This window comes from Cetorhinus maximus, chromosome 5 (genome assembly GCF_964194155.1).
Source record: "Cetorhinus maximus chromosome 5, sCetMax3.hap1.1, whole genome shotgun sequence".
Classification (NCBI taxonomy): domain Eukaryota; kingdom Metazoa; phylum Chordata; class Chondrichthyes; order Lamniformes; family Cetorhinidae; genus Cetorhinus; species Cetorhinus maximus.
Window position 1 is genome coordinate 40,471,436 of NC_135883.1, and position 25,866 is coordinate 40,497,301.

Below are 25,866 nucleotides of genomic sequence, written 5' to 3' on the forward strand. Positions count from 1 at the left end.
TGAAAGACAAAAGTAGAAAGCAAAAGTGGGAGGCAGAGGAAATGAGGGCGAGCAGCAAATAAGTCCGTAGTACACAAAAAAATGTTAAAAAGGCAAGCCTAAAGGCACTATCTGAATGCACGGAGCATTCGCAATAAGGTAGACTAATTAACAAATAGATGTAAACGGGTACGATATTATTGCGATTACAGAGACATGCCTGCAGAGTGACCAAGGCTGGGAACTGAATATCCAAGGGTAGTAGATATTTAGAACGGACAGGCAAAAAGGAAAAGGAGGTGGCATTGTTAGTTAAGGATGAAATCAGTGCAATAGTGAGAGAGGATGTTGGCTCAGAAAATCTAGATGTAAAAAGCTAAGGAACAACAAAGTAGAGAGAACAAAAACAGAATTACCTGGAAAAACTCAGCAGGTCTGGCAGCATCGGTGGAGAAGAAATCAGTTAACATTTCGAGCCTTCACGACCCTTCAGCAGAACCGCAGTTAGCTTTTAGCTTTTTGTTTTTATCTAAAGTAGAGAGAATATTTGTGGAAGTTGCCTATAGGCTTCCAAACAGTGGTGATAAACTAGGGGACGACATTAAACAGGAAATTAGCGATGCATGTAACAAGGGTGCTACAGTAAACATGGGTGACTTTAATTTACATATGGACTGGGCGAACTAAATTAGCAATAATATTGTGGCGAATGAATTCCTGGTGTGTATGACGTGGTTTTTTTTAGACCAGAATGTTGAGGAACCAACTAGGGAACAAGCTATCCTAGATTTGGTTTTGTGTAATGAGAAGGGTTTCACTAATAACCTTGTTGTGCAAGGTCCTTTAGGGAACAGAGACCATAATATGATAGAATTCTTCATTAGGATGAAAAGTGAGGTAGTCCAATCTGAAACTAGGGTCCTAAATCTTAACAAAGGAAACTACAAAGGTGTATGAGGCATGAGTTGGCTAAGATAGTTTGGGGAACTTCATTAAAAGGCATGACGGTGGGTAGACAATGGCTAATATTTAAGAACAAATGTATGCATTGCAACAGTTATACATTCCTTTCTGGTGCAAAAAACAACAGGAAAAGCAGCCCAATCATGGTTAAGAAATTAAGGATAGTATTAGATCCAAAGAGGAGTTATTTAAAGTTGCTAGAAAAAGGAGCAAGGCTGAGGATTGGGAGCAGATTGGAATTCAGCAAAGGAGGACCAGAGATTGATTAAGAGGGGAAAAATAAAGTATGAGAGTAAACTTGCAAGGAACATAAAAGCAGACTGTGAAACCTTCTATAAGTATGTAAAAAGAAAAAGATTAGTGAAGCCAAATGTAGGTCCCTTACAGTCTGAAATGGGAGAATTTATAATAGAAAACAAGGAAATGGCAGAGCAATTAAACAGTTCCTTTAGTTCTGTCTTCACGGAGGAAGACGCAAATAACTTCCCAGAAATACTAGGAAACCCAGGGTCTAATGAGAAGGAGGAATTGAAGGAAATTAGCATTACTGGAACAATAATGTTGGAGAAATTAATGGGACTGAAAGCTAATAAATCCCCAAGGCCCGATAACCTACATCCCAGAGTACTAAAGGAGGTGGCTGTGGAAATAGTGGATGTGTTGGTTGTCATTTTCCAAAATTCTGTAGATTCTGGAGTAGTCCCAGCAGATTGGAAGGTGGCAAATGTAACCCCACAATTTAAAAAGGAGGGAGGGAGAAAACAGTGAATTACGGACCAATTAGCCTAACCTCAGTAGTAGGGAAAATGCTAGAATCTATTATAAAGGATGTGATAACAGAACACTTAGAAAATATCAACGGCATTAGACAAAGTCTAATTAAGGTTTACCATTGAATCATTATTATCTCTTGGTTTTTATAATTCTGTAGCTCATGTGATAGAATTTAGTTGACTGTTTTACAGCCTTATAAACCTAGGGCAAGAAGAAGGACTTGAATTTACATGATGCTTTTCATGAACACCAGATGTCCTAATGTCAATGAAGTATTATTGAAGTATAGACACTGTTGCAATATAGGAACTGGTGCGGCCAATTTTGTGCACAGCAAACACCTACAAACAGCAATGTAATAACAACCAGATAATTTTGTGGTGTTGACTGAGGGATAAATATTGGCAAGGACACCAGGGATAAATCTCCTCCTCTTTGAAATCGTGCCATGGGATATTTTATGCCTACATGAGAAGGCAGATGAGGCCTCTGTTTAACATCTCATCCAAAAGACAACATCTCTGACAGTGCAACACTCCGTCAGTACTGCATTGGAGTACTGCCATTGTCTAGATTGTCAGGCGTGAGTCCTGAAGAGGGAGTTGAGCCCACAACCTTCTGACTGAGGCACGAGTACTATCCACTGAGCCAAGGCTGACATTAACCCCACTATGGGCATGTACCTGTGAATCTCTGCTGTTCCAACTACTTTTCAGTCAGAGTATTATTACTCCTGTTTGTATTGTAACTACAAAAAAAACCTCACCTTTCACTCAGTAACATTGAATCCTTTTTTGGCCCCATTCCACCAGCTTATCAATATCCCTTTGCAACTTCCTCCTGGTAACTACAATTCCTGTTTTGGGATCACCTGAAATTTTAACATTGTTCACTCTGAGCTTATATCTATAACATTAATATATAACAACAACTTGCATTTATATAGCACTTTTAAAGTAGTATAACATCCAAAGGCACTTTGCAGGAGTGACTTCGAACAAAACTTGTCACTGAAGTGGCCTTGCTGAATCCTGTGCGACACCTCTTCACTTCCAACCATCTGAAAACCAGTCAGCTCTGTTTTGTCCCTTCCATGCAAATGTTAACTTTATTTTCTCTCCTCCCCACTAATATTATATCCTTAAGCTAAACCCACATAATTACTTTAAAATAAATTGGATCAGGTTGGGAATGGGCGGGGGTTCGGTTGGATGGAGGTTGATGAAAGGGAAGAATGTGTTTAACTTGATGGAGATGATATTTAAATACGTTGTAGGGGAAGAAGTAATATCCGTTTGGTTAGCGAGCAAGAGTTTCCAAGATATACAAAAGCAGCTGTAATCTTTAATTGAGGGTTGCAGGATTACGAGAGGAGTGAATCTCGGCATCCTCTCCTTATCCTTGGCTTTTGTGCTTTTTAAAAAAAGATATCGTATTTTTCTACAATTCACCGTTATGTTTTTAATTTATTTTTTTCTTAGGTGGAAGGAACCACTGGAAACCACCAGAAAACTGTCCTGTCTACAATTTTCTTGTCAACACTGGATGTTTTTTCCTTCATCCACGGTGCAGTACTAGGAAGGATGCTGCTGATTTTGCCATCTGCATGCATGTTTGTGTTCTTTGCTTTTTTTAACCTGGTTCTTTTATACAAATCAATGGCTATAGATGGGGACTAAGTGGGGAGTGGCATGGATGGCGTAGTGGTAGCATCACTGGCTTAGTAATCCAGAGCCCAGGCTAATGCTCTAGGGGGGCATGGGTTCAGATTCCAACACAGCAGCTGGTGGAATTTAAATTCAATTAATTAAAAAGAAACTGGAATATGAAGTTACTCTCAGTAATGGTGACCATGAAAATATCATCAGTTGTTTAGGCAAGGAAATCTGCCGTCCTTACCTGGTCTGCCCTGCATGTGACTCCGGACCCACAGCAACGTGGTTGACTCCTAATGCCCTCTGAAATGGCCTAGCAAGCCTTTCCATTCAAGGACAATTAAAGATGGGCAATTAGGGCTGGATGAAAGAAGGAAAATAGATAACCGTTCATGTGTAGGGGATGAGAGAAAAGCCAGGTCTTTTAATTGAGGGCCACAAACTTACATCGATGAATTGGATTCTGAAACTTAAATACCAAGTGGTAAAGATATGTGGATGACAACAAACTTTAAGGGGCAGTGGAATGCACGGAGGAGCTCAGAAATTATGGAATGATTTGGGACGTACCTACATCCATGGGTAGAACAGTGGCAGATGAGAGAAGAAACTTTTGTTTCTATAATGCCTTTCACAGTTTTGGGACATCCCAGACTGCTTTACAGCCAAAGAAATCCTTTTGAAGTGTAGTCAGTGTTGTAATGTAGGAAGTGCAGTGTCCTATCTATGCAGAGCAAGACTCCACAGATAGCAATGTAATAATGACCAGATAATCTGTTTTAGGTGTTGATTGAGGGATAAATGGGATAAATATTTTGACCAAGACACTGGAGAACTTCCCTAGCTGCCTTGTTGCATATGTTCATGCAAGGTAGATGGAGTCATGGAGGTTAAATCCTTGCAATGTTTTAAGAAATCAGAAGGTCATTAACCGTAGCGCATGACGGACCTTGGCATCTCTCACCCCATTATAGAGAGACAAATGGGTTTTATAAATAGTTTGAAGGGCACCACTCCACGTGCCTGGTGGCAACGCTAGGGGACAGGCCTCAGTGAGCTACCACAGCTGGTACAGGGATTGAACCCGCACTGTTGGCATTGCACTCTAGCTGTCTAGCCAACTGAGCTAACAGACCCCTGTAGGAAGCTGCAATGGGGGAAGGAAGGGAAGTGCAGCTCACTTTCTGGATGATGAATTAAAATGGGCTGAATGGTCTTCCTCATCCATAATTATCCCATGATCTTTGACCATAATTGTCAGAAATCTTTTTGGCCCTGCTTATGTCATTGTCTTGTATAATCGTAAATAAACAAAAAATGGTCCCCATTGCTCATTCTATCCACGCTTATACTGGAAACTGCCTATATATAACAAGTAGCACAAACCATTTTACAGTACTGCAGGAGCCAATTACAAAAACTTTGCTTATAATGTATTAAGCTCACCAGCTATTTGAGGTAATCCAATAAGTACCTTCTCATTTTTAAAAAGCTTTGCTATTTTAAAGAAATACTTGCATTTATGTAATAGTTTTATGACCACAGGACATCTCAAAGTGCTTTACAGCTAGTGAAGTACTTTGAGGTGTAATCGCTGTTGTAATGGGGGAAAAGAGGGTGTTGGGTCAGTTGTTCACACCTTGTTAAAGTGCAGTTAGCCTAGTCATGAGCATCTGGATGCAATTTGGGTGATTTATATGTAAATTTGGATACTTTTGATTTGACTGCATATGGCAGGCAAATTGCATAAACACTAGTGTACCCTCTCTACACAGTGGAGACGGTCGTTGAAGTTGTTACATACACTCCAGTGTGGGGGAGCTTCAGCCCATGACCCTGCCAATGGAGATCCATTGAGAGAAAGGGCAGTCAGATAACTACATGTAATTGAACAGTCATTTTGCTAAATCCTATGCAAATCTCAGATTAGCTATCTTCTGTTTTCCTTCAATCAATTTTAGTAACCAGTAGGGGGAGAAAAGAGCAATAGAAGTCACAGAATAATAAAACACAAAAGGAGGTCATTTTGACTCATTGTGTCTGTGCTGGCCTTCTTGCCAATTTCACCTGATTGATTATCAGAGCCCCTCTAATTATCACTTGATCTTTTCTGCTGTAAGGAGAACAACCCCAGCTTCTCTAGTCTTAAAATTAACTGAAGTCTCTTATTCTTTTACCATTTTAGTAAATCTCTTCTGTACCCTCCCTAAGGCCTCAGCATTCTTCCTAAAGCGCAGTGCCCAGAATTGATGATAAAACTGTAGCTGACTCCTAACCACTGATTTATAAAGATTTAGCATTACTTCCTTACTTTTTTACTCTGCCTCTCTATTTATAAAGCTAGGGATCCTGTGTGCTTTTAACAGTTTTCTCAACTTCTCCTGTACCTTCAAAGACTTTGTATGTGAACTCTCAGGTCTCTGTTGCTGTGGCCCCTTGAACATTGTACCATTTAAATTGTAACATTGGAGAATAGGGAAACTGCACCTCTGACAAATGGTAAAAATGTAACATTTTCTTTTATGTTCTCCAACAACTCCACTTCTGTGACCTTCCCTCCCCCCTTGCTCTTATTGTTCCTCCTCCTCCCCCCCCCCCCCCCCCCCAACTCTCAATTTTACAGGCTGGGCGTATGGACGAACAGTTGCCAAAGCATATCCCTTTCACCGTACTCTCTGGAGACAAGGGCTTTGAGGAGTTGAAGAATCAGTTGAAGAAAACGATGCGTCCGGGCCACATTCTGAACCCCCACCAGATGGAAGGGGAGCTGATGTGTGCCTTACTGAATAGTATATCTGATATTGGGAAAGGTGGGGCAGAAGCATTAAGATGATTGAAGAAAAGTTAAATCCCATGACACTGCTTAACTGGAATAAATGCGTCTATGATTCCTACATTGATGTTAGATGTAATTCTTTTACTTTTGACAACTAGCATTTTTTGAGATGCTTTGCTGAAGGTTTTTAAAACGTAACTCTCGGTGTGGATTTCTCCATTTGGTTGTTCAATTAGAAAGCAGCCACCCAACGAACTGCGGAAACAAAAGCGAAACACAGCAGCTACTACTGGAAATCTGATATAAAAACACAGCAAATGCTGGAGATACTCTTGAGTACTTATGGCAGAATCTGTGAAGCAAGAGCGAAAGAGGTTTGATGTTTCTGGTTGATGAGCTTCCATTAGAATTGGGAGATGTCCGAGATGTAAAAGATTTTAAGCAAGTACAAAGGCAGAGAGAAAAGAACAAAAGGAAGAGGTTTGTGATTGGGAGGGTAGAAATGATTAAAGGACACCGGGGGTGATGGCGGAAGGTGTGGTTAACTAACAGTTGACACACGCTGCCTTGTTATCTGTAAGTGGATGAAATATAAAAGACTAAATTTCAACATCTTTTTGCTGCTGTGCAGTTTTTAGGCATTAGTTCGGAGATCCTGAACTTTATTATTGACAAATTTGAAAGAGGAGAAGAAATTTGGAACTTGCCAGGAAAATGGCTCCAAATGTATGCCTGCTACTTGCTGCTATAACCCAGTGGGTAATATTCATGGTGAGCTGGGCATCTCCTACCTTCCTGTACAATTGTTCCCTACCACAACAGCCTGGGCTGATGTTCAGGAAATTAGCTAAAGAAATACAAGTAGTGTACAGGCTACTAACTGAGTGAGCAAAGAGGCTGTGATCTTGATGGCCATGCTTTCTGGAGTTTGGGCAAGATTTCTGGATGGTAATTTTATTTTTGGGAAAGTTGTCGACAGTCATTATTGTCTTATTTTTGATGGGAGGAGGGGGAAGAAACCTCCCGCTCGTGTTTCTTGTTTGGTTGTTCAAAACGAACTAAGACATTCATGAGAAAACATGAGGGATGTTACATGAAGTTGATGGAGAGGCTGGAGCTGTTTACCTTAGAACAGAGGCGGTGAAGTGGAGATTTGACGGAGGTGTTTAAAGTCATGAAGGACTTGGAAACAATTTCTCCATTTATTCTTATCTAAGGGCTGAGAAGACACAAATTTAAGAAGAATCAGAGGTGGCATGAGATTATTTTTACGAATTTTGTTGTGATGTGGAATGCCCTGCCTGAAAGGGTGGTGGAAGCAGATTCAATGGTAACTTTCAAAATGGAATTGGATAAATACTTGAAGGAGAAAAAAATTCGGGGATATGGGGAAAGAGCAAAGGCAGCCTAGGCTGATGGGCCAAGTGGCATCCTGAGCTTTACTGTTGTTCAGTGTAGTTGTCCAAGACAGCAGATATTTCCTGTCTCCATCTGAGATGCTGTTCACTGCTATCTCTCCTCTGGAATGGTGCCACTATGTTGAGCACTGTGGAGAATCAGACAGCACAGAAAGAGGCCATTTGGTCCATCATACCTGTGCCAGCTATTTGAAAAATCTGTCCAATTAGTTTCTTCTGCTCTTACCTCATAACCCTGTAGTTATTTTTCTTTTCAAGTACTTATTCAATTCCCTATTGTAATTTATTATTGAATTGAAGTGGAGCGATGTAGAAATGTTCCTCTCTTTTGATAGAAGGTGAACAAACATAGCTGGAAGTTTGTCACTGTCTAGTTAGATATTAAACAGTTCTGGTTCCTCTGGCCTCTCTGCTGCAGTAGTTACACTGTTGACTTTCCTCTCTTTCTTGGATTCCAGACAGTGATGATGAAGATGAAGTTCTCCAGAAAACACTGGTGTTGAGCTTGCAAGAGGCTACGGAAAAGCAGAAAACAGTTGATGAAGGTGCTCTCTTTGTTTTTGTAATTTATAGCTTATTTTATCTGAAGTATTCTTCACTGCCTGTCTTCAAAGAATCTTGGGCCTAGTTATTGCTCTCAGAACTTGAGCACATTAGGAATAAAAGCAATCCTTCACTGGGCCTAGAACAGGAGAGAGGGGAATGGGGTTTATCAAAGAGCTGAAACAGGCAAAAGGAGACTGAGTGAAAGACATTATTGATTCCATTTGAATGATTTATGGAGAAACACCACACCCTGATGACCCAGCCAAGTTTAGGAACTGTAAAGAATTGGTTAGGCCATAGCTGTAGTATTGAGCTTAATTTAAACACCACGCTTTAGGAAAGTTGTCAAGGCCCTGAAGAGGGTGCTGAAGAGATTTATTTAAAATGGAACCAGTGATAAGGAACTTCAGTTTGTGTGAAGAGACTAGAGAAACAGAGATTGTCCTGGGGCAATTTGATAGAGGTGCTCAAATTCATGAAGGGTTTTGATAGGATAAATATGGGTGATCAGAGGACACCGGTTTAAGGTAGTTGGCAATAAAAAGAGGCAACTTGAGTAGAAGTTTGGTTCAGTTACAACCTGGAATGTACTGCCTGAAAGGATAGTGGAAGCAGATTCTATAATAACTTCCAAAAGGGAATCGGATAAATGCTTAAGAAAGGAATAGCTTGTGGCAGGGTTATGGGGAAAGAGCAGTGGGAATGGGACTAATTGGATAGCTCTTTCAAAGAGACTGCACAGGCATGATGGGCCGAATGGCCCCCTTCTGTGCTGTAGTGTTCTATCATTCTATTTTACCAAAAGCATTAAGTTTCTTGATGCCTGTGTTTTTTGTTTCAGATGCCAAAATTGAAGAAGCCATTTTGCGAAGCCTGGAGGAACAGTGATTAGGAAGCAGAGATGGAAGAGAGGAGTGAAAATTAAAACCCCAGTATATCAAATCCACAAGAGTGCAGAGGAGGCAAACAAACCATGAGGAACAGATGGAAAAATGCACAACCATTCGTTCTAAGCTGGATCTTTCCTTTCCTGATCTCTGCCACTGGGAAGAAATGTTGCTTTTGGCGAGGTGTTTAACAGAGTGTTTTGCAGCCCCTTAAAGGAATAAGGACAAGACATCTTTTACATGGCAGGAGAGTAGAGATAGAGTGGCAGAGGTGCCAGCGTGAGCGCATTTAAAATATGCAAGGTTAAAGTGCCTGGTTGCTATGGCAGCTGACACAGACAGCTTGCTCAGAACAGGAGAGTTGGAACAAGTGGACTGACCCGACACAATCATAACAGTAACAACTCTGCAAAGTTTTTTTATGTTCTATTATCATGGGTACCCTTTAGAATGCCATAGCAACCAAGCATGATTGGCACTTTGGGTGCCTTAGAAAACATTTCCGACTTTACATGCAGAGAGAAGATTAGGCAGGATTTGTTTGAGGGTACGGCCATAGAGGTGAGCTCAGATATATCCAGATATTCTGCATGCTAAAAACAAGTGTTTTGTCAAACAAAATGGGGCATGGCACAAAAATTTTATTTTCCAATCAAGTCATCAAAATGACATCACAAAATAGAGCAGTTTTTGAACATTTACCACCATGAAAAAATATATGTTTATATTTAAAAAGGCTTGTCTTCATAATTCACAATGTGAGAGGTTAGGAAGCTGAACAGGGCAAGCCAAGAGAGAGCAGTTGTTGTGGATTTCAACAGAATAAACCAATTGTACATTTTAACAACATAATTTTCAATAAAGGAAACAAAATACAAGCAATCCAGTTAATTGTGTAATTGCTAATCTGTGCAGAAGCTAAATAACCCAGCAGAGAAGTTGCTCTAACATGAGTTGAACAAGAAGGGGACTGATGCGACACAAAACAGTAACAACTCTTTGATACAAACAGTTTTTCATGTTCTATCGTCATCAGCACCCTTTAGAATGCCATAGCAACCAAGCATGATTAGCACTTGGGGTTCAATAGAGAACACTTCTACCTTTTACATGCAGAGAGGTTAGACAGGATAGGGAACCCCTGATAGCTGTGGGCGGTGGCTTTTGATGTTCAGGCGGAATGTACTGCCTGAGTGGAGCGGAGGCAGAATCAATCAAGGTCTTCTAAAGAGAACTGGATACTTATCTGAAGAGAATTTGTAGGGTTATGGGGAAAAGGCAGTGGTGCAAAGTAGGTGAATTGCTGTGCAAAGATCCAGCACAGGCACAATAGCCCGAATGGCCTCCTGTGCTGTAAATATTCTATGATTCTATACACGATGGGTAAATGGTGTGTTTTAAATCAGCTCATCTCAGCCAGGGCACTAGTAGTAACATCATACCTTGCTGGAAAATAATAAAGCTTGCTTTTATGTTGTGCCTCTTTTGATCTTGGATCCTGCCCTCCCAAAGTGCTTTCCAAACAATTAAGTAATTTTGATGTGTAGCCACTGTAATGTAGGAAATGCAGCAACCAATTTGCCACACAGCAAGCTTCCAAAAGCAGCAATGTAATTAAATCTATTGTATTGATGTGGTTGTGGTATAAACATTAACCAGGATACCAGAGCGAACTCCATTGTTATTTGAAGTTTGTATTGGGATCTTTCTACATCCACCTGAAAGGAAGATGGGGCCTTGGTTTATGGTCTCATCTGAAAGACAATGACCCCTCTGACAGTGCAGCACTCCCTCAGTACTGGCCCTTGGAGTGTCAGCCAAGAATAAGGAGTAAAAATTTGGAATCTCATGTACATACAGGATCTGATCTGCTGGCTCTAATAGAGGCCAATTCCTGAAGAGGAATTAAACACTTGGGTTAGAAGATTGAACAAATGTGAATTTCCAGAAAGCAGCTAGTGCTAAATGGTGGACATCTATCCCAAAATATATCCCAGAAATATTACATCCCAGTGATTTTTGCTGTGCTCGCTGTCAGCAGGCAACTTCCTCCTTTCTCTCTGGTTCACAACACACCAGGTAAGTACGAGACACTTTATAGTGTAGCGTACAGAACAAACTGTTGACACAGGATAAGGGGTCAGTTCAACCTGAATCAGTGACTTTTCAGCTTCAACTTTTATCTTCATGCACTTTGAAGAACTGTTAAACACCATGCTCCTTTATACACCATACCCTACCTATCTATATCAAAGGTACACCTCATGACATTCCCAATTGCAAATCCTTTGAAGGCAGTATTGACAAATAGTAGCTGTTTACTGCAAGGCTACTTTCTTCAAACAAGACTTCCTGCCTGTTATTAAACTCTGAAGAACAGCTTTAATTAACCGTGATCTTAATATATGATAGCCGCTGGACATCTCTACCTACATTTATTATTCTCGCCAGGAAAGTTACACTTTAATCACTCATAGTAAGTCATTGCTGTCATTTATTTCCATGTCAGAGCCATCCTTTTATGCTGGAAAGCCTGTTGTTCCAAGATACAAGGAAGTTTGATTATTAACCCTTAACTCTCCAGAATGGCCAACACTCAACAAAGCTGCAGGATCCAAAAATGCATGAAGAACTTGCGGCTCTCTGCCTACAACTTATCCTTGCCCAAAGGCAAGTGATATCAATTGAACTAAGTGGATCTGATTGTAACTCTTGCTTTGTATGTACAGTATATTTTAATAAAGCAAGAGCAACAATTTGAATCAAGTCTTTCCTCATTTAGTGTCCATTCAGCCCACCATCAGAGAGATTGAAGAGATATCTGTGTAAAGTACTTGTTTATCTGGTTCTCATCACAATGGATACTGGCCCACTATCGTACATCTGGGTGTACACAGAACAAACTCCTATAACCACATGACTTGAAGGTGGTATGTATGGCTGACTCAAATTCATAGTTTGTTCCCTTAAAGGAGCCACTGTAAACCGCAACCAACATAGCAAATCTCTTAAATATACTTCCCTGAAATGTAAGTATATTTGAGGCTGATTGCCCCTCCCTTTCTCCTCACCATATTGCTGTTTATGAGATCTTTGCTGTGTACAAAGTGACTGCTGTACTTCCTGCATTACAATAATGAGGAACATTCCAGTGTTCCATTGGCTGTGAAATGCTTTGGGACATCTTGAGGTTATAAAAGGTACTATATAAATGCAAGTTTTTTTCCTTTAGCCAATGGGAGACCAGTCAATCAGAGTCAATCTACACCATTTTCTCCAGTAATTTATGATCGTTTGAAATTTGGTGTTCCTGCATTTGGTCTGATGATGAAAAGCTGCCGCAACGTCTATCTTTTCAATAATATTCAAGTTCTGTGCTATCAAGTGACATTTATGGAGAAGGAAATCGAGTGGAGTCATATGAGATACAGAAAGAGAAATAGGAACAGTGGATTGAGAGAGAGAAAACGTGAGAGGAAAGTAAGATTTAAAAAAAAACTGACGTTTCCACTCTCCACCAACAGTTCACTAGGTGAAACATTGAGGAAAATGCATCTTGCTAAAAGTTGTTGCTTGTCTCTTGTCAAGAGTCCTTCTTTCAGAAGCCAGACAGGAACAAACCCAAGCAGGAGGCTGTTTCTGAGCCCTGTTTGGCTTTGCTCAGGATCTTTCTTTCCCCTGAGCAGAAGGGTTGGCCCCTGGGCAGGGAGGTCGGGGCAGTGGGGGGGTGTGTTCCTCACCCTATTTGGAAATCTTCATCTCCTGTAGGGTGAGGAACAGATCCTGCAGCAAGTGCCCCAGAGAAGGAGGAATTGAGGCAGCGGAGGGCAGAGAGAGAGAAAGTTAAAACAAGACAGCAGCTTCTCAACAGCATGGCCCAAATTAAGGTCAATCAGGTCAAGGGCAGCGAGGCAGAGAACAAGTTCCTTCGCTCTGTGTCTATGGCAGACCGATCGGGGCGATTACTGGAAACTCTCGACAACTTAGAGCTGAGGTAGGACACCAGCCACGTCCCTTCAAGCGGCTGATATAGAAACAAAAAGACACAAGTTAAACAGCGGACTCCTTTCCTCGTGCCTGTGCTTTTTTTTTTAAAATGACAATTATTGCCATGGGTTATATTCTAGATCTGTTCCTTTTGCCCCATTGTCAGGAATCCTAAAAATAGCCCCGGAGGCCAGGATAGGTTTTTAGCGAATGGAATAGTCTTCTGCCTTTCTATTTTTAGACGAGATTTTCTGGGGGGTTTTGTTTTTCTCCTTTGGCTCTCTCTTGCCCTATCACTGAGGAGCTGGCAAATCTAAACAATCCAGACTTCCTACTCTCACTCAGTGCACCTTAACAGTTCACCTCTTTTTAATATTCAGTGCATATTCTCATCTTGCAACAAGCAGTGATTTTTTGTCCTGCCGCCCTCCCCCCTTGTCAAACCCTGATCTGAACAGCCGCGTTCTATCTCCCTGTGTGGCAGAGAAGATTGGGGCAAGATCTAATAGGGGTGTTCGAAACCATGGGGAGTGTGGATAGGGTAAAACTGGCAGGAGGGTGGGTCTGTTATCAAAGGGCACAGAATTAAGATAATTGACAAAATAACTCCTGTAGAATGTACACACAAATGAATTGACACTAAGTGTGAACTTTTTAAAAATTTCATTCACAGGATGTGGGCTTCGCTGGCCGGGCCAGCGTTTATTGCCCATCCCTAATTGCCCTTGAGAAGGTGGTGGTGAGCTGCCTTCTTGAACCGCTGCAGTCCATGTGGTGTAGGTACACCCACAGTGCTGTTAGGAAGGGAGTTCCAGGATTTTGACCCAGCCACAGTGAAGGAACCGTGATATATTTCCAAGTCAGGATGGTGAGTGACTTGGAGGGGAACTTCCAGGTGGTAGTGTTCCCATGTGTCTGCTGCCCTTGTCCTTCCAGATGGTAGTGGTCGTCGGTTTAGGAGGTGCTGCTTAAGGGGCCTTGGTGAGTTTCTGCAGTGCATCTTGTAGATGATGCACACTGCTGCTACAGTGTTTCTGTGGTGGAGGGAGTGAATGTCTTTCGAAGAGGTGCCAATCAAGCGGGCTGCTTTGTTCTGGACGGTGTTGGGCTTCTTGAGTGTTGCTGGAGTTGCACTCATCCAGGCAAGTGGAGAATATTCCATCACTTTCCTGACTTGTGTCTTGTAGATGGGTGGACAGGCTTTGGGGAGTCAGGAGGTGAGTTACTTGCTGCAGAATTCCCAGCCTCTGACCTGCTGTTGTAGCCACAGTATTTATATGGCTAGTCCAGTTCAGTTTCTGGTCAATTGTAACCCTCAGAATGTTGATAGTGAGGGGATTCAGCGATGGTAATGCCATTGAATGTCATGGGGCAATGGTTAGATTCTCTCTTGTTGCAGATGGTCATTGCCTGACACTTGTGTGAATGTGCGAATGTTACTTGCCAATTGTCAGCCCAAGCCTGGATATTGTCCAGGTCTTGCTGCATTTGGACATGGACTGTTACAGTGTCTGAAGAGTTGCAAGTAGTGTTGAACATTGTGCAATCATCAGCGAACATCCCCACTTCTGACCTTATGATGGAAGGAAGGTCATTGATGAAGCGGCTGAAGATAGTTGGGCCTAGGACACTACAGTATATACTGCAAGTTTTTAACTGTCAAAACTTGAAGACCCATTTTGATGCGTGGATGCAAATTATTATTTATTAATGTAAACCCAATAGCTATTTATTCTGAGTCATTGTTCCAAATGACTCCCACTATACATCCTGGTTATTGTTACATTCCATACATTATAACAGTTTCAGTTGCAAAAAGAACTTCATTGCCAGTTTTGTAGCTTTGGGAGGTCTTAAGGTCATGAAAGGCATGACATAAATGCAAAGTTCTTTCTTTCTAACTTTACATTGGCATCAATGTAAAGTTATATTTCAATTAACATTTCAATTTGCTTGTGTAAAGTATGCACAGTCTAATAACTGATGCAAGTTGTTGTCTAGACACATGCCAAAACTTATTACACCCGCTGTGTTAGCAAGCTGCCACCTTCCATCAGATGTCCCAGACACACACCAGAGAGAATTTCCGTGTCACTACCATTTATTGCCTCCACACAGAATTGTACATTTTCCTTTACGGTAGGCTATTGAGGCAAAAGGGAAGGTCAATCTTATCAGACACAGCAGACAGGGCTGCCATATCAAAGTCCTGCTACCCTGACCTCGGTCAAATCCATGCGAAAAGATACAACATGTAGAATGTCTGTAAGCAGCAGGCTGCAACATAAATTGGTGGAAAATTTATTTGAATCAATTGATTTGATCAGCTTGCAATAACATTTATTTTTATCAATGGTTTTGTTATGGATTGAAGAATCTGTATGAGTTCAAATGCAGAGACCAGAGGAGCTGGGATTGTTTTCCCTCGCAGAGAGAAGGCTAAGGGGAAATTTAGTAGAGGTGGCCAGAGTGATGGAGGCTTTTGATGGAGTGGACGTGGAGAAACGAGCAGGAGGGTCAGTAACCAGACGACACAGATTTAAGATAATTAGTAAAAAGATTAGAGACGAGATGAGAAGAATTTTTTGGTGCAGCGAGTTGCTGTATCTTGAATGCTCTGCCTGAAAGGGCGGTGGAGGCAGGTTCAATCGTAACTTTCAAAAAGGAATTGGGTAAATATTTGAAAGGGAAGAAGATGCAGGATTGAGGGGAAAGAGCTGTGGTAATGGGACTAATTGGATAATTCTTTCAAGGAGTAAGCAGAGGCACAATGAGCCAAATGGCCTCCTCCTGTGCTTTATGATTCTATGAGGTGATCGTTCAGGAGGATGATGTACAAACAACACATTATTAGAGCCATTGACTTTCTCCTTTCTATTGGGGTTGCCAACTGTGATTAAATCTAGTCCTGGAGGCTTCATCACATGACTTTGCCCCACACTCCAGTCATTAGTCAGCCAACATTTCCACCCTTGTGACGTACTGCCTTCCCAGGCCAATTGAAAAGCAAAAAGACTCCTTACCCAATTGGATGATGCTTGGCTGTTAGCCAAACAACCTTTTTTCCCCCATTTTCAATATTTTTATATCTGGTAAGGAGAAATGTTCAAAGAAAATGACAAAAAACCCACAATCTTTTTTAATATCCTGATAATTTTTCTCAGGGCTGCACACAGCAGTGTCCTGGAGATTAATCTTCAATTCCTGGAGGCTCCAGGCCAATCCTGGAGAGTTGGTAACCCTGCTGTCCATCCATGTCACACTCTCTCACTCCATTGCACATAGAAATATTAATGTTTTTATTTTAGGGTAGAAGCTTTGCGGGAAGCAGCAGCTTCAATGGAGCAAGAGAAGGAGACCCTATTGGAGTTGATCCAAAGTGTGCAGAACAGCCAGGACATGAAGCATATCAGCGACGGTGAGTCCTTGCCCTGTTTTGTTGCTTGAAATGCGAACTGAAAAGATCGTGTGGAATTTTGCATCTGAGGGGGTTCCGGGGGTAAAAGAAAGAGTTGGAATCAATATCTTTTTATTCAGCAAACCTTTTGGAAAGAGCTTTGTGTCATCTGCCAACATCGGTGACTGCTGTTCCTGTTTCTCCAAGGATAATAATTGATTTGCTTGCCTCACCGGGTGAAATTGGGGTCTCTTTATCTTTGAGCAAAAAATCTCTATAGCTTTCCCTCCTCCGATTCATTCTCTCAGTGAATAAGATGGAGACTTCCTGCCTGTTGTGAACTTTATTGGCTTGGACGTTATCATCTGGGGGAACACCCCTTGACTGGACAAATTCAACAGGCTTGGTTTCTAACTTTCAGCATTCAGCCTTCACATGCCCTTTTTAATGACAAAAGTAGCATGTCGCCGGTCCCCTTGAACTAAACCTGCCCACCAAACCTTCACTTCCACTAACCTGAGAAGATTCCCCTTTCCACCTTTCTCAGCAGGGCCTGATCTCTGCTCACCAGCGGCCTTCCTCTCATTCCAGTTTCTCGGGAAGGATCCAAAGTGGGGTTGTTATTAATCATTTAATGAGTTAACTCATAATCATCTGCCATTACCGAGGCTTCCCTTATTTTACGAACTTTGTGGTCTCCCAGGTGAGACCTTAACCCTAGAGGGACATTTTTGGATTCCTCCACCAATATCATCTCTCTAAGGTTATCAAAGTTCTTTTCCACCTTCAAAAGTTCTTCGCCAAATTAAAATTAAGAGTTCCCTCTAAGGTAGCCTCACTTCTCCTCTTCAACTCAAATTTGCATAATCAGAACTCATGCTCCATTCTATTTTGAGTTTTTTCATCTCTCTCTCTCTCTCTCTCTTTCTTTCCCTATCTCTTTGCTTATCTCTTTCCTTTCTTGCCAATCTCTCTCTCTCTCTCTAAGTCAATCTTTCGTAGTTCTATTTCTTTTTCAATTCTGGCCAGTAGTACTCAGTCACTAACAGAACTGGTCCTTTCTTCCTTGTGTCCCAGGTGCCTAGCAAATTCTACCAGGGTCCTGCCCTCATAGGTCCTGGTCTTATGTTAATTCACGCATGCTCTGCTGCAGCCTGTAAATCATCTTTTCAGATCTGTTTCATGTCTCTGAGAGTCAGATTGTCTTTCTCAACAAGCCTCAAAGATATACTTTATTGGGAAATCAACATGGGTAACAAAAACAAACTTGAAATCTTGTTTGTTTAAATGCTGGAAAATTCCAGTGAACCTGTTTTACAATCTCTGTGTTCAGTCCCGGACTCAAGCCCTGACTGTTGTTACAATCCCCGTGGGGAAACCCGTAAACCAAAATAACCAAATGACCCCCAAATGAAGAAATTACCAACACGATTTCACCTTTTGTACCTTTTACTTTAGCACGAATCAAAATCCATGTAAAATAAACATGAATTAACTGGCAAATTAAGGTTGGTATGAATTATAAATTACAGAGGGAATAGCAGATACAACACAAACTATCTCAGGAGATTACAAGCATTTCTATCACTTCCTGCACAAATATGGCAACACATGCAATCTCACAGTCTTTCCAACTCATCCTCCGGAACATAGGATCTCTCACTTTTCTTTCTCAATGGATTTAATTCTCAAGTCACTTGAAACAGTGGCTCCATTCCATCCAAGTCCCCCAGAAACAGTCATCACACAAATTGCACACTCCTGCAGAACCTCCTTAGATAGATTCACAATATTCTTGATGGCACAGATTCCCCAGGGACTCCTTTATCTGACTCCTTTAGTAAACTGCCTGGTCGGCCCTGGCAAAACTGAAGTATAGCTGTAGAATTTTCCAATTCACAACCTCTGTTCTAATCCTGTCTTCAGCTTTCAGTCCTTTTAAACTGCATTACATGCGCAGCTTCTTGTAAGTGTGCCTTCTCTGTTCTTCACCTGCTGCAGCCCTTCTTGGTCTCTGCCTACACAGTTTCTGTATCTTAACTTCCTTTCTGTTGGCACTGCTTCCAGATCAAGGGTTGGCAAGTCACATGGGCCAATATTTATTATTTTTCAAGAAAATTGCAATTGATTCCCTAACAATTAATGCAAAATCCTCTTCAAACATTCTTAAAAACAGTTACAGGTTCCACAGACAGTTTAAAGAAATTACAAATTTTCCTTACCACCCAGCTTCTGGGTCAAAGCCGTCACAACATTGTATGACAATTAACAAAAGAAGCTTAATAAGCTTGTTTGATTGGCTTTAGCCAGTCAGCCTGCTGTTGGCTAAAGTAGTTTGATAGTGTTGGTTGAGGGAAGACCATGGGCTAGGATCTTCTGCTGTTCTTCAAATAGTGTGAATGAGAATCAAAGCAAACACAGCAACTCAGCTTAGTACTTTCAGTAAGACAGCACTCCCTCAGTCCTGGATTGGAGTATCAGCCTAAATTATGTATTCAGGTCCTAAAGTAGGTCTTTGAACCCACAACCGCCTGACTCAAAGGTGAACGAGCTGCCCACTGAGCCACACTAACATTTGAGAGGAAAGCAGTTGTCTTCAGCATCCCTTTTCTCTGGACTTGTTCATGATTTTCCCCTTCAGAAGATAAACAAAGCCTAGCTTTTATTAAACATTCTTTTAAATCCCTTAAAATTCAGACTCTGACTGTTGATAGCCACATCATTTCAATGCATATTTGCTATTAATAATTTTATTCTCCCAAACTTATCATTAAAACATATGAATGATTTACAGAAGGAGGCCTTTCAGTGCATTGTGCCTGTTCTGGTTATTTTAAAGAGCTATCCAAGTAGTCCCAGCCCTCTGCTCATTCTCTGTAACCCTGCAAATTCACCCCTTCAAGTATTCCCTCCAGTCGTCTTTTGAAAGTTATTATTGAACCAATATTCTTTCAGGCAGTGCATTCTAGATCATTACTCACTGCATAAAGATAATTTTCCTCATCTTGCCTCTGGATCTTTTGCCAATTCCCTTAAATCTATGACCCCCTCGTTACTGATCCTCCTGCTAGTTTCTCTCTATTTTCTTGATCAAAACCTATTATAATTTTGAACACTCCTATTAAATCTCCACTTAACCTCCCCCTGCCCTAAGGAAGACAAGCCCAGCTTCCATCGTTTCTCCACAAAGCTGAAGCCCCCCCCGACCCCCTTCCCTGCAATCATTCTCGTGAATCTCTTCTGCAACCTTGCTAAGACCTTGACGTCCTTTCTAAAGTGTGGTGCGCAGTATTTGATAAAGGTTCAGCATAACCTTGTAGGCTGATTAACTCAGTTGGCTAAATGGTTAGCACGTGGTCGAGAATAATGCCAACAGTGTGGGGCTTGATCCCCGCTGCGGCTGCAATAGACTTGGGCCTACTTCCTTGCTCAGCCCCCTAGTAAAATCGTGGCATAAGCTGCGGTTCAGTGATCCTTGAATAATAGAGGCTAATGAAGAAGCATAACCTGTTTGCTCTTATACTCTATGCCCCTATTTACAATGCAAGTATCCCATATGCTTTTTCGGCAATCTTCTAAACTTGTCCTGCCATCTTTAAAAATTTGTGTACGTATAAATTGTACTTTATTCACAACAGTAGCTGCTGTGAAAGAAACAAAAGTTTAAGATTTGAATAACAAAATTATTCTTTTGCCGTCGTTCTTTGCTGCTTCCATGCTCTCTTCTGCACCGTTTCCTAATTGTGCATCAGATACCATTCCCAGTCTCCTCAGGAAACCCACATTTCCCAGAGAATGAATGCAAAGACTTTTGCACCACTTCATATTTTTGAAATATTATTTTTCTCAAAACTTGACCATGTAAATTGAAGATTGGCTATTGTAACTAAAATTCAGTTCTCTCACAATTTCATCAATATTTATCGAATAAATTAAGTTAAAAGCTGACAATTCAATATAAAATCGGACACCAGGGGGCAGGATTTCCCATGAGTTCTTACGTGCAGAGAAATTAAATGGCTTTTCAAGGATATCATTCCCGTTATTACAGGCACAAAAGAGTGGTGAGAATGTGGAACTCAGTCAGAGTAGTTGAGGCGAATAGCTTAGATACATTTAAGGGGGAGCATGAGGGATAAAGGAACAGAGAAATATTCTGATAGGGCGGGAGGAGGCTCGTGAGGAGCATAAACACCATCATGGACCATTTGGGCCGAATAGCCTGTTTCCACTGTGAATTTAATACTACACCTGAAGGCTTACAAAGTGGCACTGCTTCCTCCTTATTTTGTTTGTACTTACCTAACCATTTTTCATTAGGGAGTTATTTTAAGGAACGTAGGAAGGAACATAGGAACAGGAGTAGGCCGTTCAGCCCCTTGGGTCTGTATTTGAACTCCATCTACCTGCCTAGTTGCGTAATCCTTAATTTAATGCTTATCTAATAAAAAATGATGACTCGCAGTGATAAAATTTTCAATTGACCCCCAGTCTCAACAGTTTTACCAGAGAGGAGAAGATTTCCACTGTCCTTTGTGTGAAGAAGTACTTCCTGACATCACGCCTGAACAGCCTGGCCCAAATTTTAAGGTCATACCCCTTTTGCCCTGGACTCACCCCATCAGAGGAAACAGTTTCCCCATATCCAACCTCTCAAATCCTTCAATCACCTTCATCATCTGAATAAGGTAGCCCCTTAATTCTATACTCAAGGGCACACAAGCTTGGTCGATGTAACCTGTCTCCATAGCCGAACCCTTTTAACCCCAGTATCATTCTGATCTGAGACTGAAGGTGGGAGAGGGGTAATTTACACAGAGGCACAGTGGGGACTCAGGCAAGGAGATACAAAACAACATGGTGTAGGAGAGAAGCAGGTCAGAAGTCAGATAAAGTGATTGCAAAAATTAATTACGTTGCTTAAGTGACATTTTGAGATTTAGAATTTGGTTTGACTTTGGACCTCTGGTTGTCAAATGGGTCCACCACCAGGGATTTTCCTCACCTCATGTCTGGGCTGTTTTAAACTCATTGATAGAGGTTGATTTCTATGATTAGTCAACAACTCCATAATTGTTGGATCGTGTGACTACCAGGACAGCAGGGGGAGGCGAATTAGGTGGGCCTTGACCTTTTCTAGTTTAGCAGTTCCCATGTTCCTACAGACCATTTCAGCAGCATTATGGGACTAAACTGTCTTCCTCTATATTAATGAATTGGAACTCAAAAATGAGAGCAAGGTAGCAGAAGAGTGGGGGCTCAGGTGAAGAGGATACAACACAACATCAGTAGCCTGTGTGGAGAGAGAAGCAGGTAAAAGATAAGATGTGGAACTGAGTCAGATAAAGTGATTCAGGATCGATCTGTCAACTGCAGCATGTACAGACTTAATTGGAAAAGGTAAGTATACGCACTAAGTATATCAATATCGATTTTACTCCTATCATTTTAACAGTCAAAACATTTATATTTATGGAAGCATCCCTGATTGTTTAATTGATACGTAGCACTGTTAACATAGTAAACCATCCCAAGGTGCTTCACAGGAACATAATCAGACACAAATTGACACCGAGCCCAAGAAGGGGATAGGTGATCAAAAACTTTGTCAAAGGTGGTAAGTTTTTAAGGAGCATCTTAAAGGAGGAATGACAGGTGGAGAGGTTAAGTGTGGGCATTCCACAGCTTACAAAATGCCCACATTCATAGCTCATAGACTTAATTACCATTAACATCATCCAGATGTTGTAAATTGTCTTGGCCCTAATCTCTGGATTTCCCTCCCTAAACCCCTTGGCCTCTTCACCTCTCTCTCCTCCCTTTAAGACACTCTTTAAAGCTTACCTCTTTGACCAAACTTTCGACAACCTGTCCTATATATATCTCCTCCTTTGATTCAGTGTCAATTTTTGTCTAATTACGCACCTGTGAAGTGCTTTGAGACATTTCACTGTATAAATGAAACTTCTTGTTTTTAATCAAGTATGAGTGAAACCACACATTCGAAACGCCACAGGGAATGGCCGAGATAGAGACAACTGTATCTCTTAAGGGAGAATTGGATCAATATTTATAAATACTTGTTTGAAACAGAGGGAGAGAGCAGAGGGGTGGAATTAATTTTGGATTGTTCTAGTAAACAGCCGGCATAGACACAATGGGCTAAATGGCCAGTTTCAGTGCTGTAAACGACTACATTTTGTTGTGTGTCATGGATCAAAGATTGAAAACTACAATAATAATTAAAGGAATGAGTTATGTTTGATCAGTTTAATTTGCAGATGTTGTTTCTCCCTCTTTTTTTTGACAGTGGGTGAATCATGATCTTTAGTACCTATGTGTAGATATGAACACAGATGGAAGCATGAGTTATAATTTTATAGTGTTTTTGTTGCTCAGTTTATTCCAATCTTTACATAGGGGAGCGGGAAGAACTCAATTTAACAGCCAATCACCTCATTGGCCGAACCCTGACTGTGGCAGTTTCCGTGGAGACGATCCGGAACCTTCAGCAGGAGGAGGCCCTCAGCAAAGCCACGATGTTGATTGATGAGGTGGTCAACAAGGTCCTGCAGGATTTAGGAAGCACCAAGAACCGTTTGACAGCTCTCTACAATGCCTGCTCCTCTGAGGCGCCTCAGGGCCCGATTGACCAGAAATTTCAATCCATCATCGTAGGCTGTGCATTGGAAGATCAGAAGAAAATCAAAAACAGGCTGGAAAGGCTGATTAGAAATGTTTCCAATGCTGACAGATCAATCACCCTCTTGGACCAGCAGAAAGCAAAGCCTGGTAACTACAATCATATCTACTGAAACACTCCATGCCTGTGCTACTCAACGAACAAAATATATTTAACAAAGTGAGTATTTACACCAAAGTGTCAGTCAATGAGTTGGAGGTGGGATGGGACTTGTGGAAGGACTCACAACAAACAGTATATTTTACCCAGCAAACTGTCTATTTAAATAGTATACTACAGCAAACAGTCTACAGAATCTATTTAAAATGAGTCACTACAAACTACAGCAAATAGAACTCATGACCAAAACTACAGCAAAGTTCCCTGATAAACGCAGGGTTACATCTCTTGAAAAATGCAGTGAATGGAGGATAGTTACCTAATACAAATTATAGACATGAAATCAATCCCAGTCACTAACGGCAGTGCAGTCTCCAGGCGTGATTGACGGAAGGTTTTAGCCACCATTTCCAATCCAGCTGGGAATTGTGGTGTCACTACATGCAGCCAATTGTGTTACTGCCTGTGCTGTACTTGGGGCATCCTCCCACAACGTAAAAGTCTGCTGGAAACACATCTAACACTTTGGGGTAGAGTTTCTGCTTTTATACCGTTTCCGCATTCAACAATCTGCAAATTGCCTTCAAAATGGTGCTAGTTTACCAAAGTGAAGTTATGCTTCAAGTTTTCAAACTAATTTGCATACTCCCAAACATGAAATCTCCCACAAACCAGTTCAGTTGGGCAGCGTTTTAGAATGTAATTGTTTGGTTTCCCTTGTATTAAAAAATATTCCTTGATATATTTAAAGCGATTAAAACAGGTAGTTTTATTACTACAACTGAAAGCACATTCATCACAAAAACGTAAGTATTTTAACCAGAATCCGTCACCTCTGAGTAACCCAATTTAAAAAAACTGAAGTGACATTAAAAAACCATACACAAACAATTACTAGTTTTATTGGTGCACTGTAAAGCAGTACATTCAGTTTCTTAGTATTATTTTAATATTTAAAAATGTTTAAAGCGTTCCTATCAGCATTCTTGCAACTAAAAAAAACTGTTTAATTTTAAAAGGTTTGTTGGAGGCCCCTAAATGGACACAATTAATCAAAATGCTCCCTGGTGATAAGTTGGATTTGGGGTGTGGTTGGCTTCAAGAGCAATGATTTTTAATATAGTGCAAAAGATAGTGGAAACTCAATTGGCACTGATTTGCATTCGAGATTCCTTGATCTTTTGCATAGGTTTGATTGATTTTGGACGAATAAAAAAATATGACTGATTGGAAACTCTGCCCCATTCTGTTTAACTTTTTGTCTCAAAAATTTTAAGCACAGTAGTTATTTACTGACTGAAATGGAGGGTGAATGTTGCACTAGCATTTCTTCAACTAAGCGAAAATTATGTGTACTTTCTTCCAAAGGTACAAGGCTGAATTATTACTGTACACCTGAGTTACTCACTATGAACAGAACAGGGCTTTTCTATAACAGCGTTCTTTAAGTCTAATTTCACTGCTAAGTAGAAAGTCTCCAAATTACCTTTGGTTCCAAAGCTGTGTTTGAGCAAGGTTTTTTATTTCTGATTTATATTCAGTCTTAGAAATCTGCAGATGCAAAATGAAAAACAAGCTGTGTGTATTACTTTGCGGATCAGACAAAATAATGATGAGGCTGTGACCTTTCTTGAATAAAATATTAAAAAGCTGATGAAAATGTAAAATCTCAATGAATAGCCTGCATAAGTTTGCTTGCTGTTTGTCACAGCTTTATTGCTAATGTAACAGTACAACTGAGCAGAGTTTGGCATCTTGATGAGGGTTCAGCCAACTTTTTAAGTAGAATATGTTTTCCAACTCATGTCACATTTCCCCATAATATCAGTTCTAACTATAAGACTCTTTAACATTTACCCCAAGCTTATTTTATATGACTTCCTACGGTAGAAAAGGTGGCAAAAAATGATTGATTGGCAAGAACAGTAAATAGACAAATTCTATTTGGTATCATTATTGCACAGAATGACATAGAGCCTATAGCCATTCGGCCCAACTGGTTGGTGCCTGTGTTTATGCTCCACATGAGATTCCTCCCACCCTTCTTCATCTCAACCTATCAACACATCCTTTTATTCCTTTCTCACTCACGTACTTACTTCGATTCCTCCTAAATGCATCTTTACTATTTGCCTCAACTACTCCCTCTGATAGCGAGTTCCATGTTCTCACTGCTCTTTGGATAAAGAAGTTTCGCCTGAATCCCATGTAGGATTTATTGGCGGCTGTGTTAGGTTTATGGCCCCTAGTTTTGGTCTCCTGCACTGAGTGGAAACATCTTCTCCATGTCTGCCCAATAAAACCTTCACAATTTTATAGACTTTGATTAGGCCACCCCTCAGTTTTCTCTTTCCTAGAGAAAATAGTCCCAGTCTGTTTATTGGAAGGATAAAACTAGTGATTAAAGTAGTGTGAAAGAAAAGGGAATAAAGAATTGATTTAAAAGCCATTGTTTCAGGATAAAGTTAGGATAGGTATTGTTGGAAATAAAGTTCACTAGATGATAACATGCGTTCTGTTATGCAGTAGGTCACGGTTACAGTTGTTTGCATAAATCACCTTTTACATTCCTGTCTAAATTCTCAGGATTATTTTTTAAAACAATTCTGTTACTGTGAAGACATATAGATATCCTTGTATGATGCACACTTTTATCAAATTGGAATAAAGTGAGAAAAATCA

The 25,866-nt window shown here is 40.8% G+C and overlaps 2 protein-coding genes across 8 annotated transcripts in view; both read left to right on the forward strand.

The window, feature by feature from the left end:
* Positions 1–9,880, forward strand: part of znf451 (zinc finger protein 451) — an 81,318-nt gene extending 71,438 nt beyond the window's left edge. For 5 of the 6 annotated variants that reach the window (XM_078541826.1, XM_078541828.1, XM_078541827.1 and 2 more), the window contains exons 12-15: positions 3,198–3,328; positions 5,995–6,181; positions 8,024–8,110; positions 8,953–9,880. In XM_078541826.1, coding sequence (XP_078397952.1) covers positions 3,198–3,328; positions 5,995–6,181; positions 8,024–8,110; positions 8,953–8,999 — 452 coding nt within the window. In that variant the 3' untranslated portion in view covers positions 9,000–9,880. Of the gene's footprint in view, positions 1–3,197; positions 3,329–5,994; positions 6,919–8,023; positions 8,111–8,952 lie in introns of all 6 variants that reach the window. The other variant, XR_013576588.1, reaches the window with a different exon arrangement.
* Positions 9,881–12,793: 2,913 nt separating this feature from the next.
* bag2 (BCL2 associated athanogene 2) lies at positions 12,794–25,866 on the forward strand. Of its 2 annotated transcripts, XM_078541790.1 has the most exons (4): positions 12,794–12,992; positions 16,294–16,403; positions 22,803–23,244; positions 24,204–24,322. In XM_078541790.1, the coding sequence occupies exons 1-3, from the start codon at positions 12,871–12,873 to the stop codon at positions 23,195–23,197; spliced, it is 627 nt and encodes a 208-aa protein (XP_078397916.1). In that variant the 5' UTR covers positions 12,794–12,870; the 3' UTR covers positions 23,198–23,244; positions 24,204–24,322. The 2 variants fall into 2 exon arrangements, with proteins under 2 accessions (XP_078397916.1, XP_078397915.1); XM_078541789.1 differs by having other exon boundaries at positions 22,803–25,866.

Excerpts from the sequence above, each read along its gene's own strand:
- bag2 (XM_078541789.1), top strand. The coding sequence starts at position 12,871 with ATGGCCCAAATTAAGGTCAATCAGGTCAAGGGCAGCGAGGCAGAGAAC. Across the intron at positions 12,993-16,293 it reads CTCGACAACTTAGAGCTGAG|GGTAGAAGCTTTGCGGGAAG; the intron begins GTAGGACACCAG and ends TTTTTATTTTAG. Across the intron at positions 16,404-22,802 it reads CATGAAGCATATCAGCGACG|GGGAGCGGGAAGAACTCAAT; the intron begins GTGAGTCCTTGC and ends ATCTTTACATAG.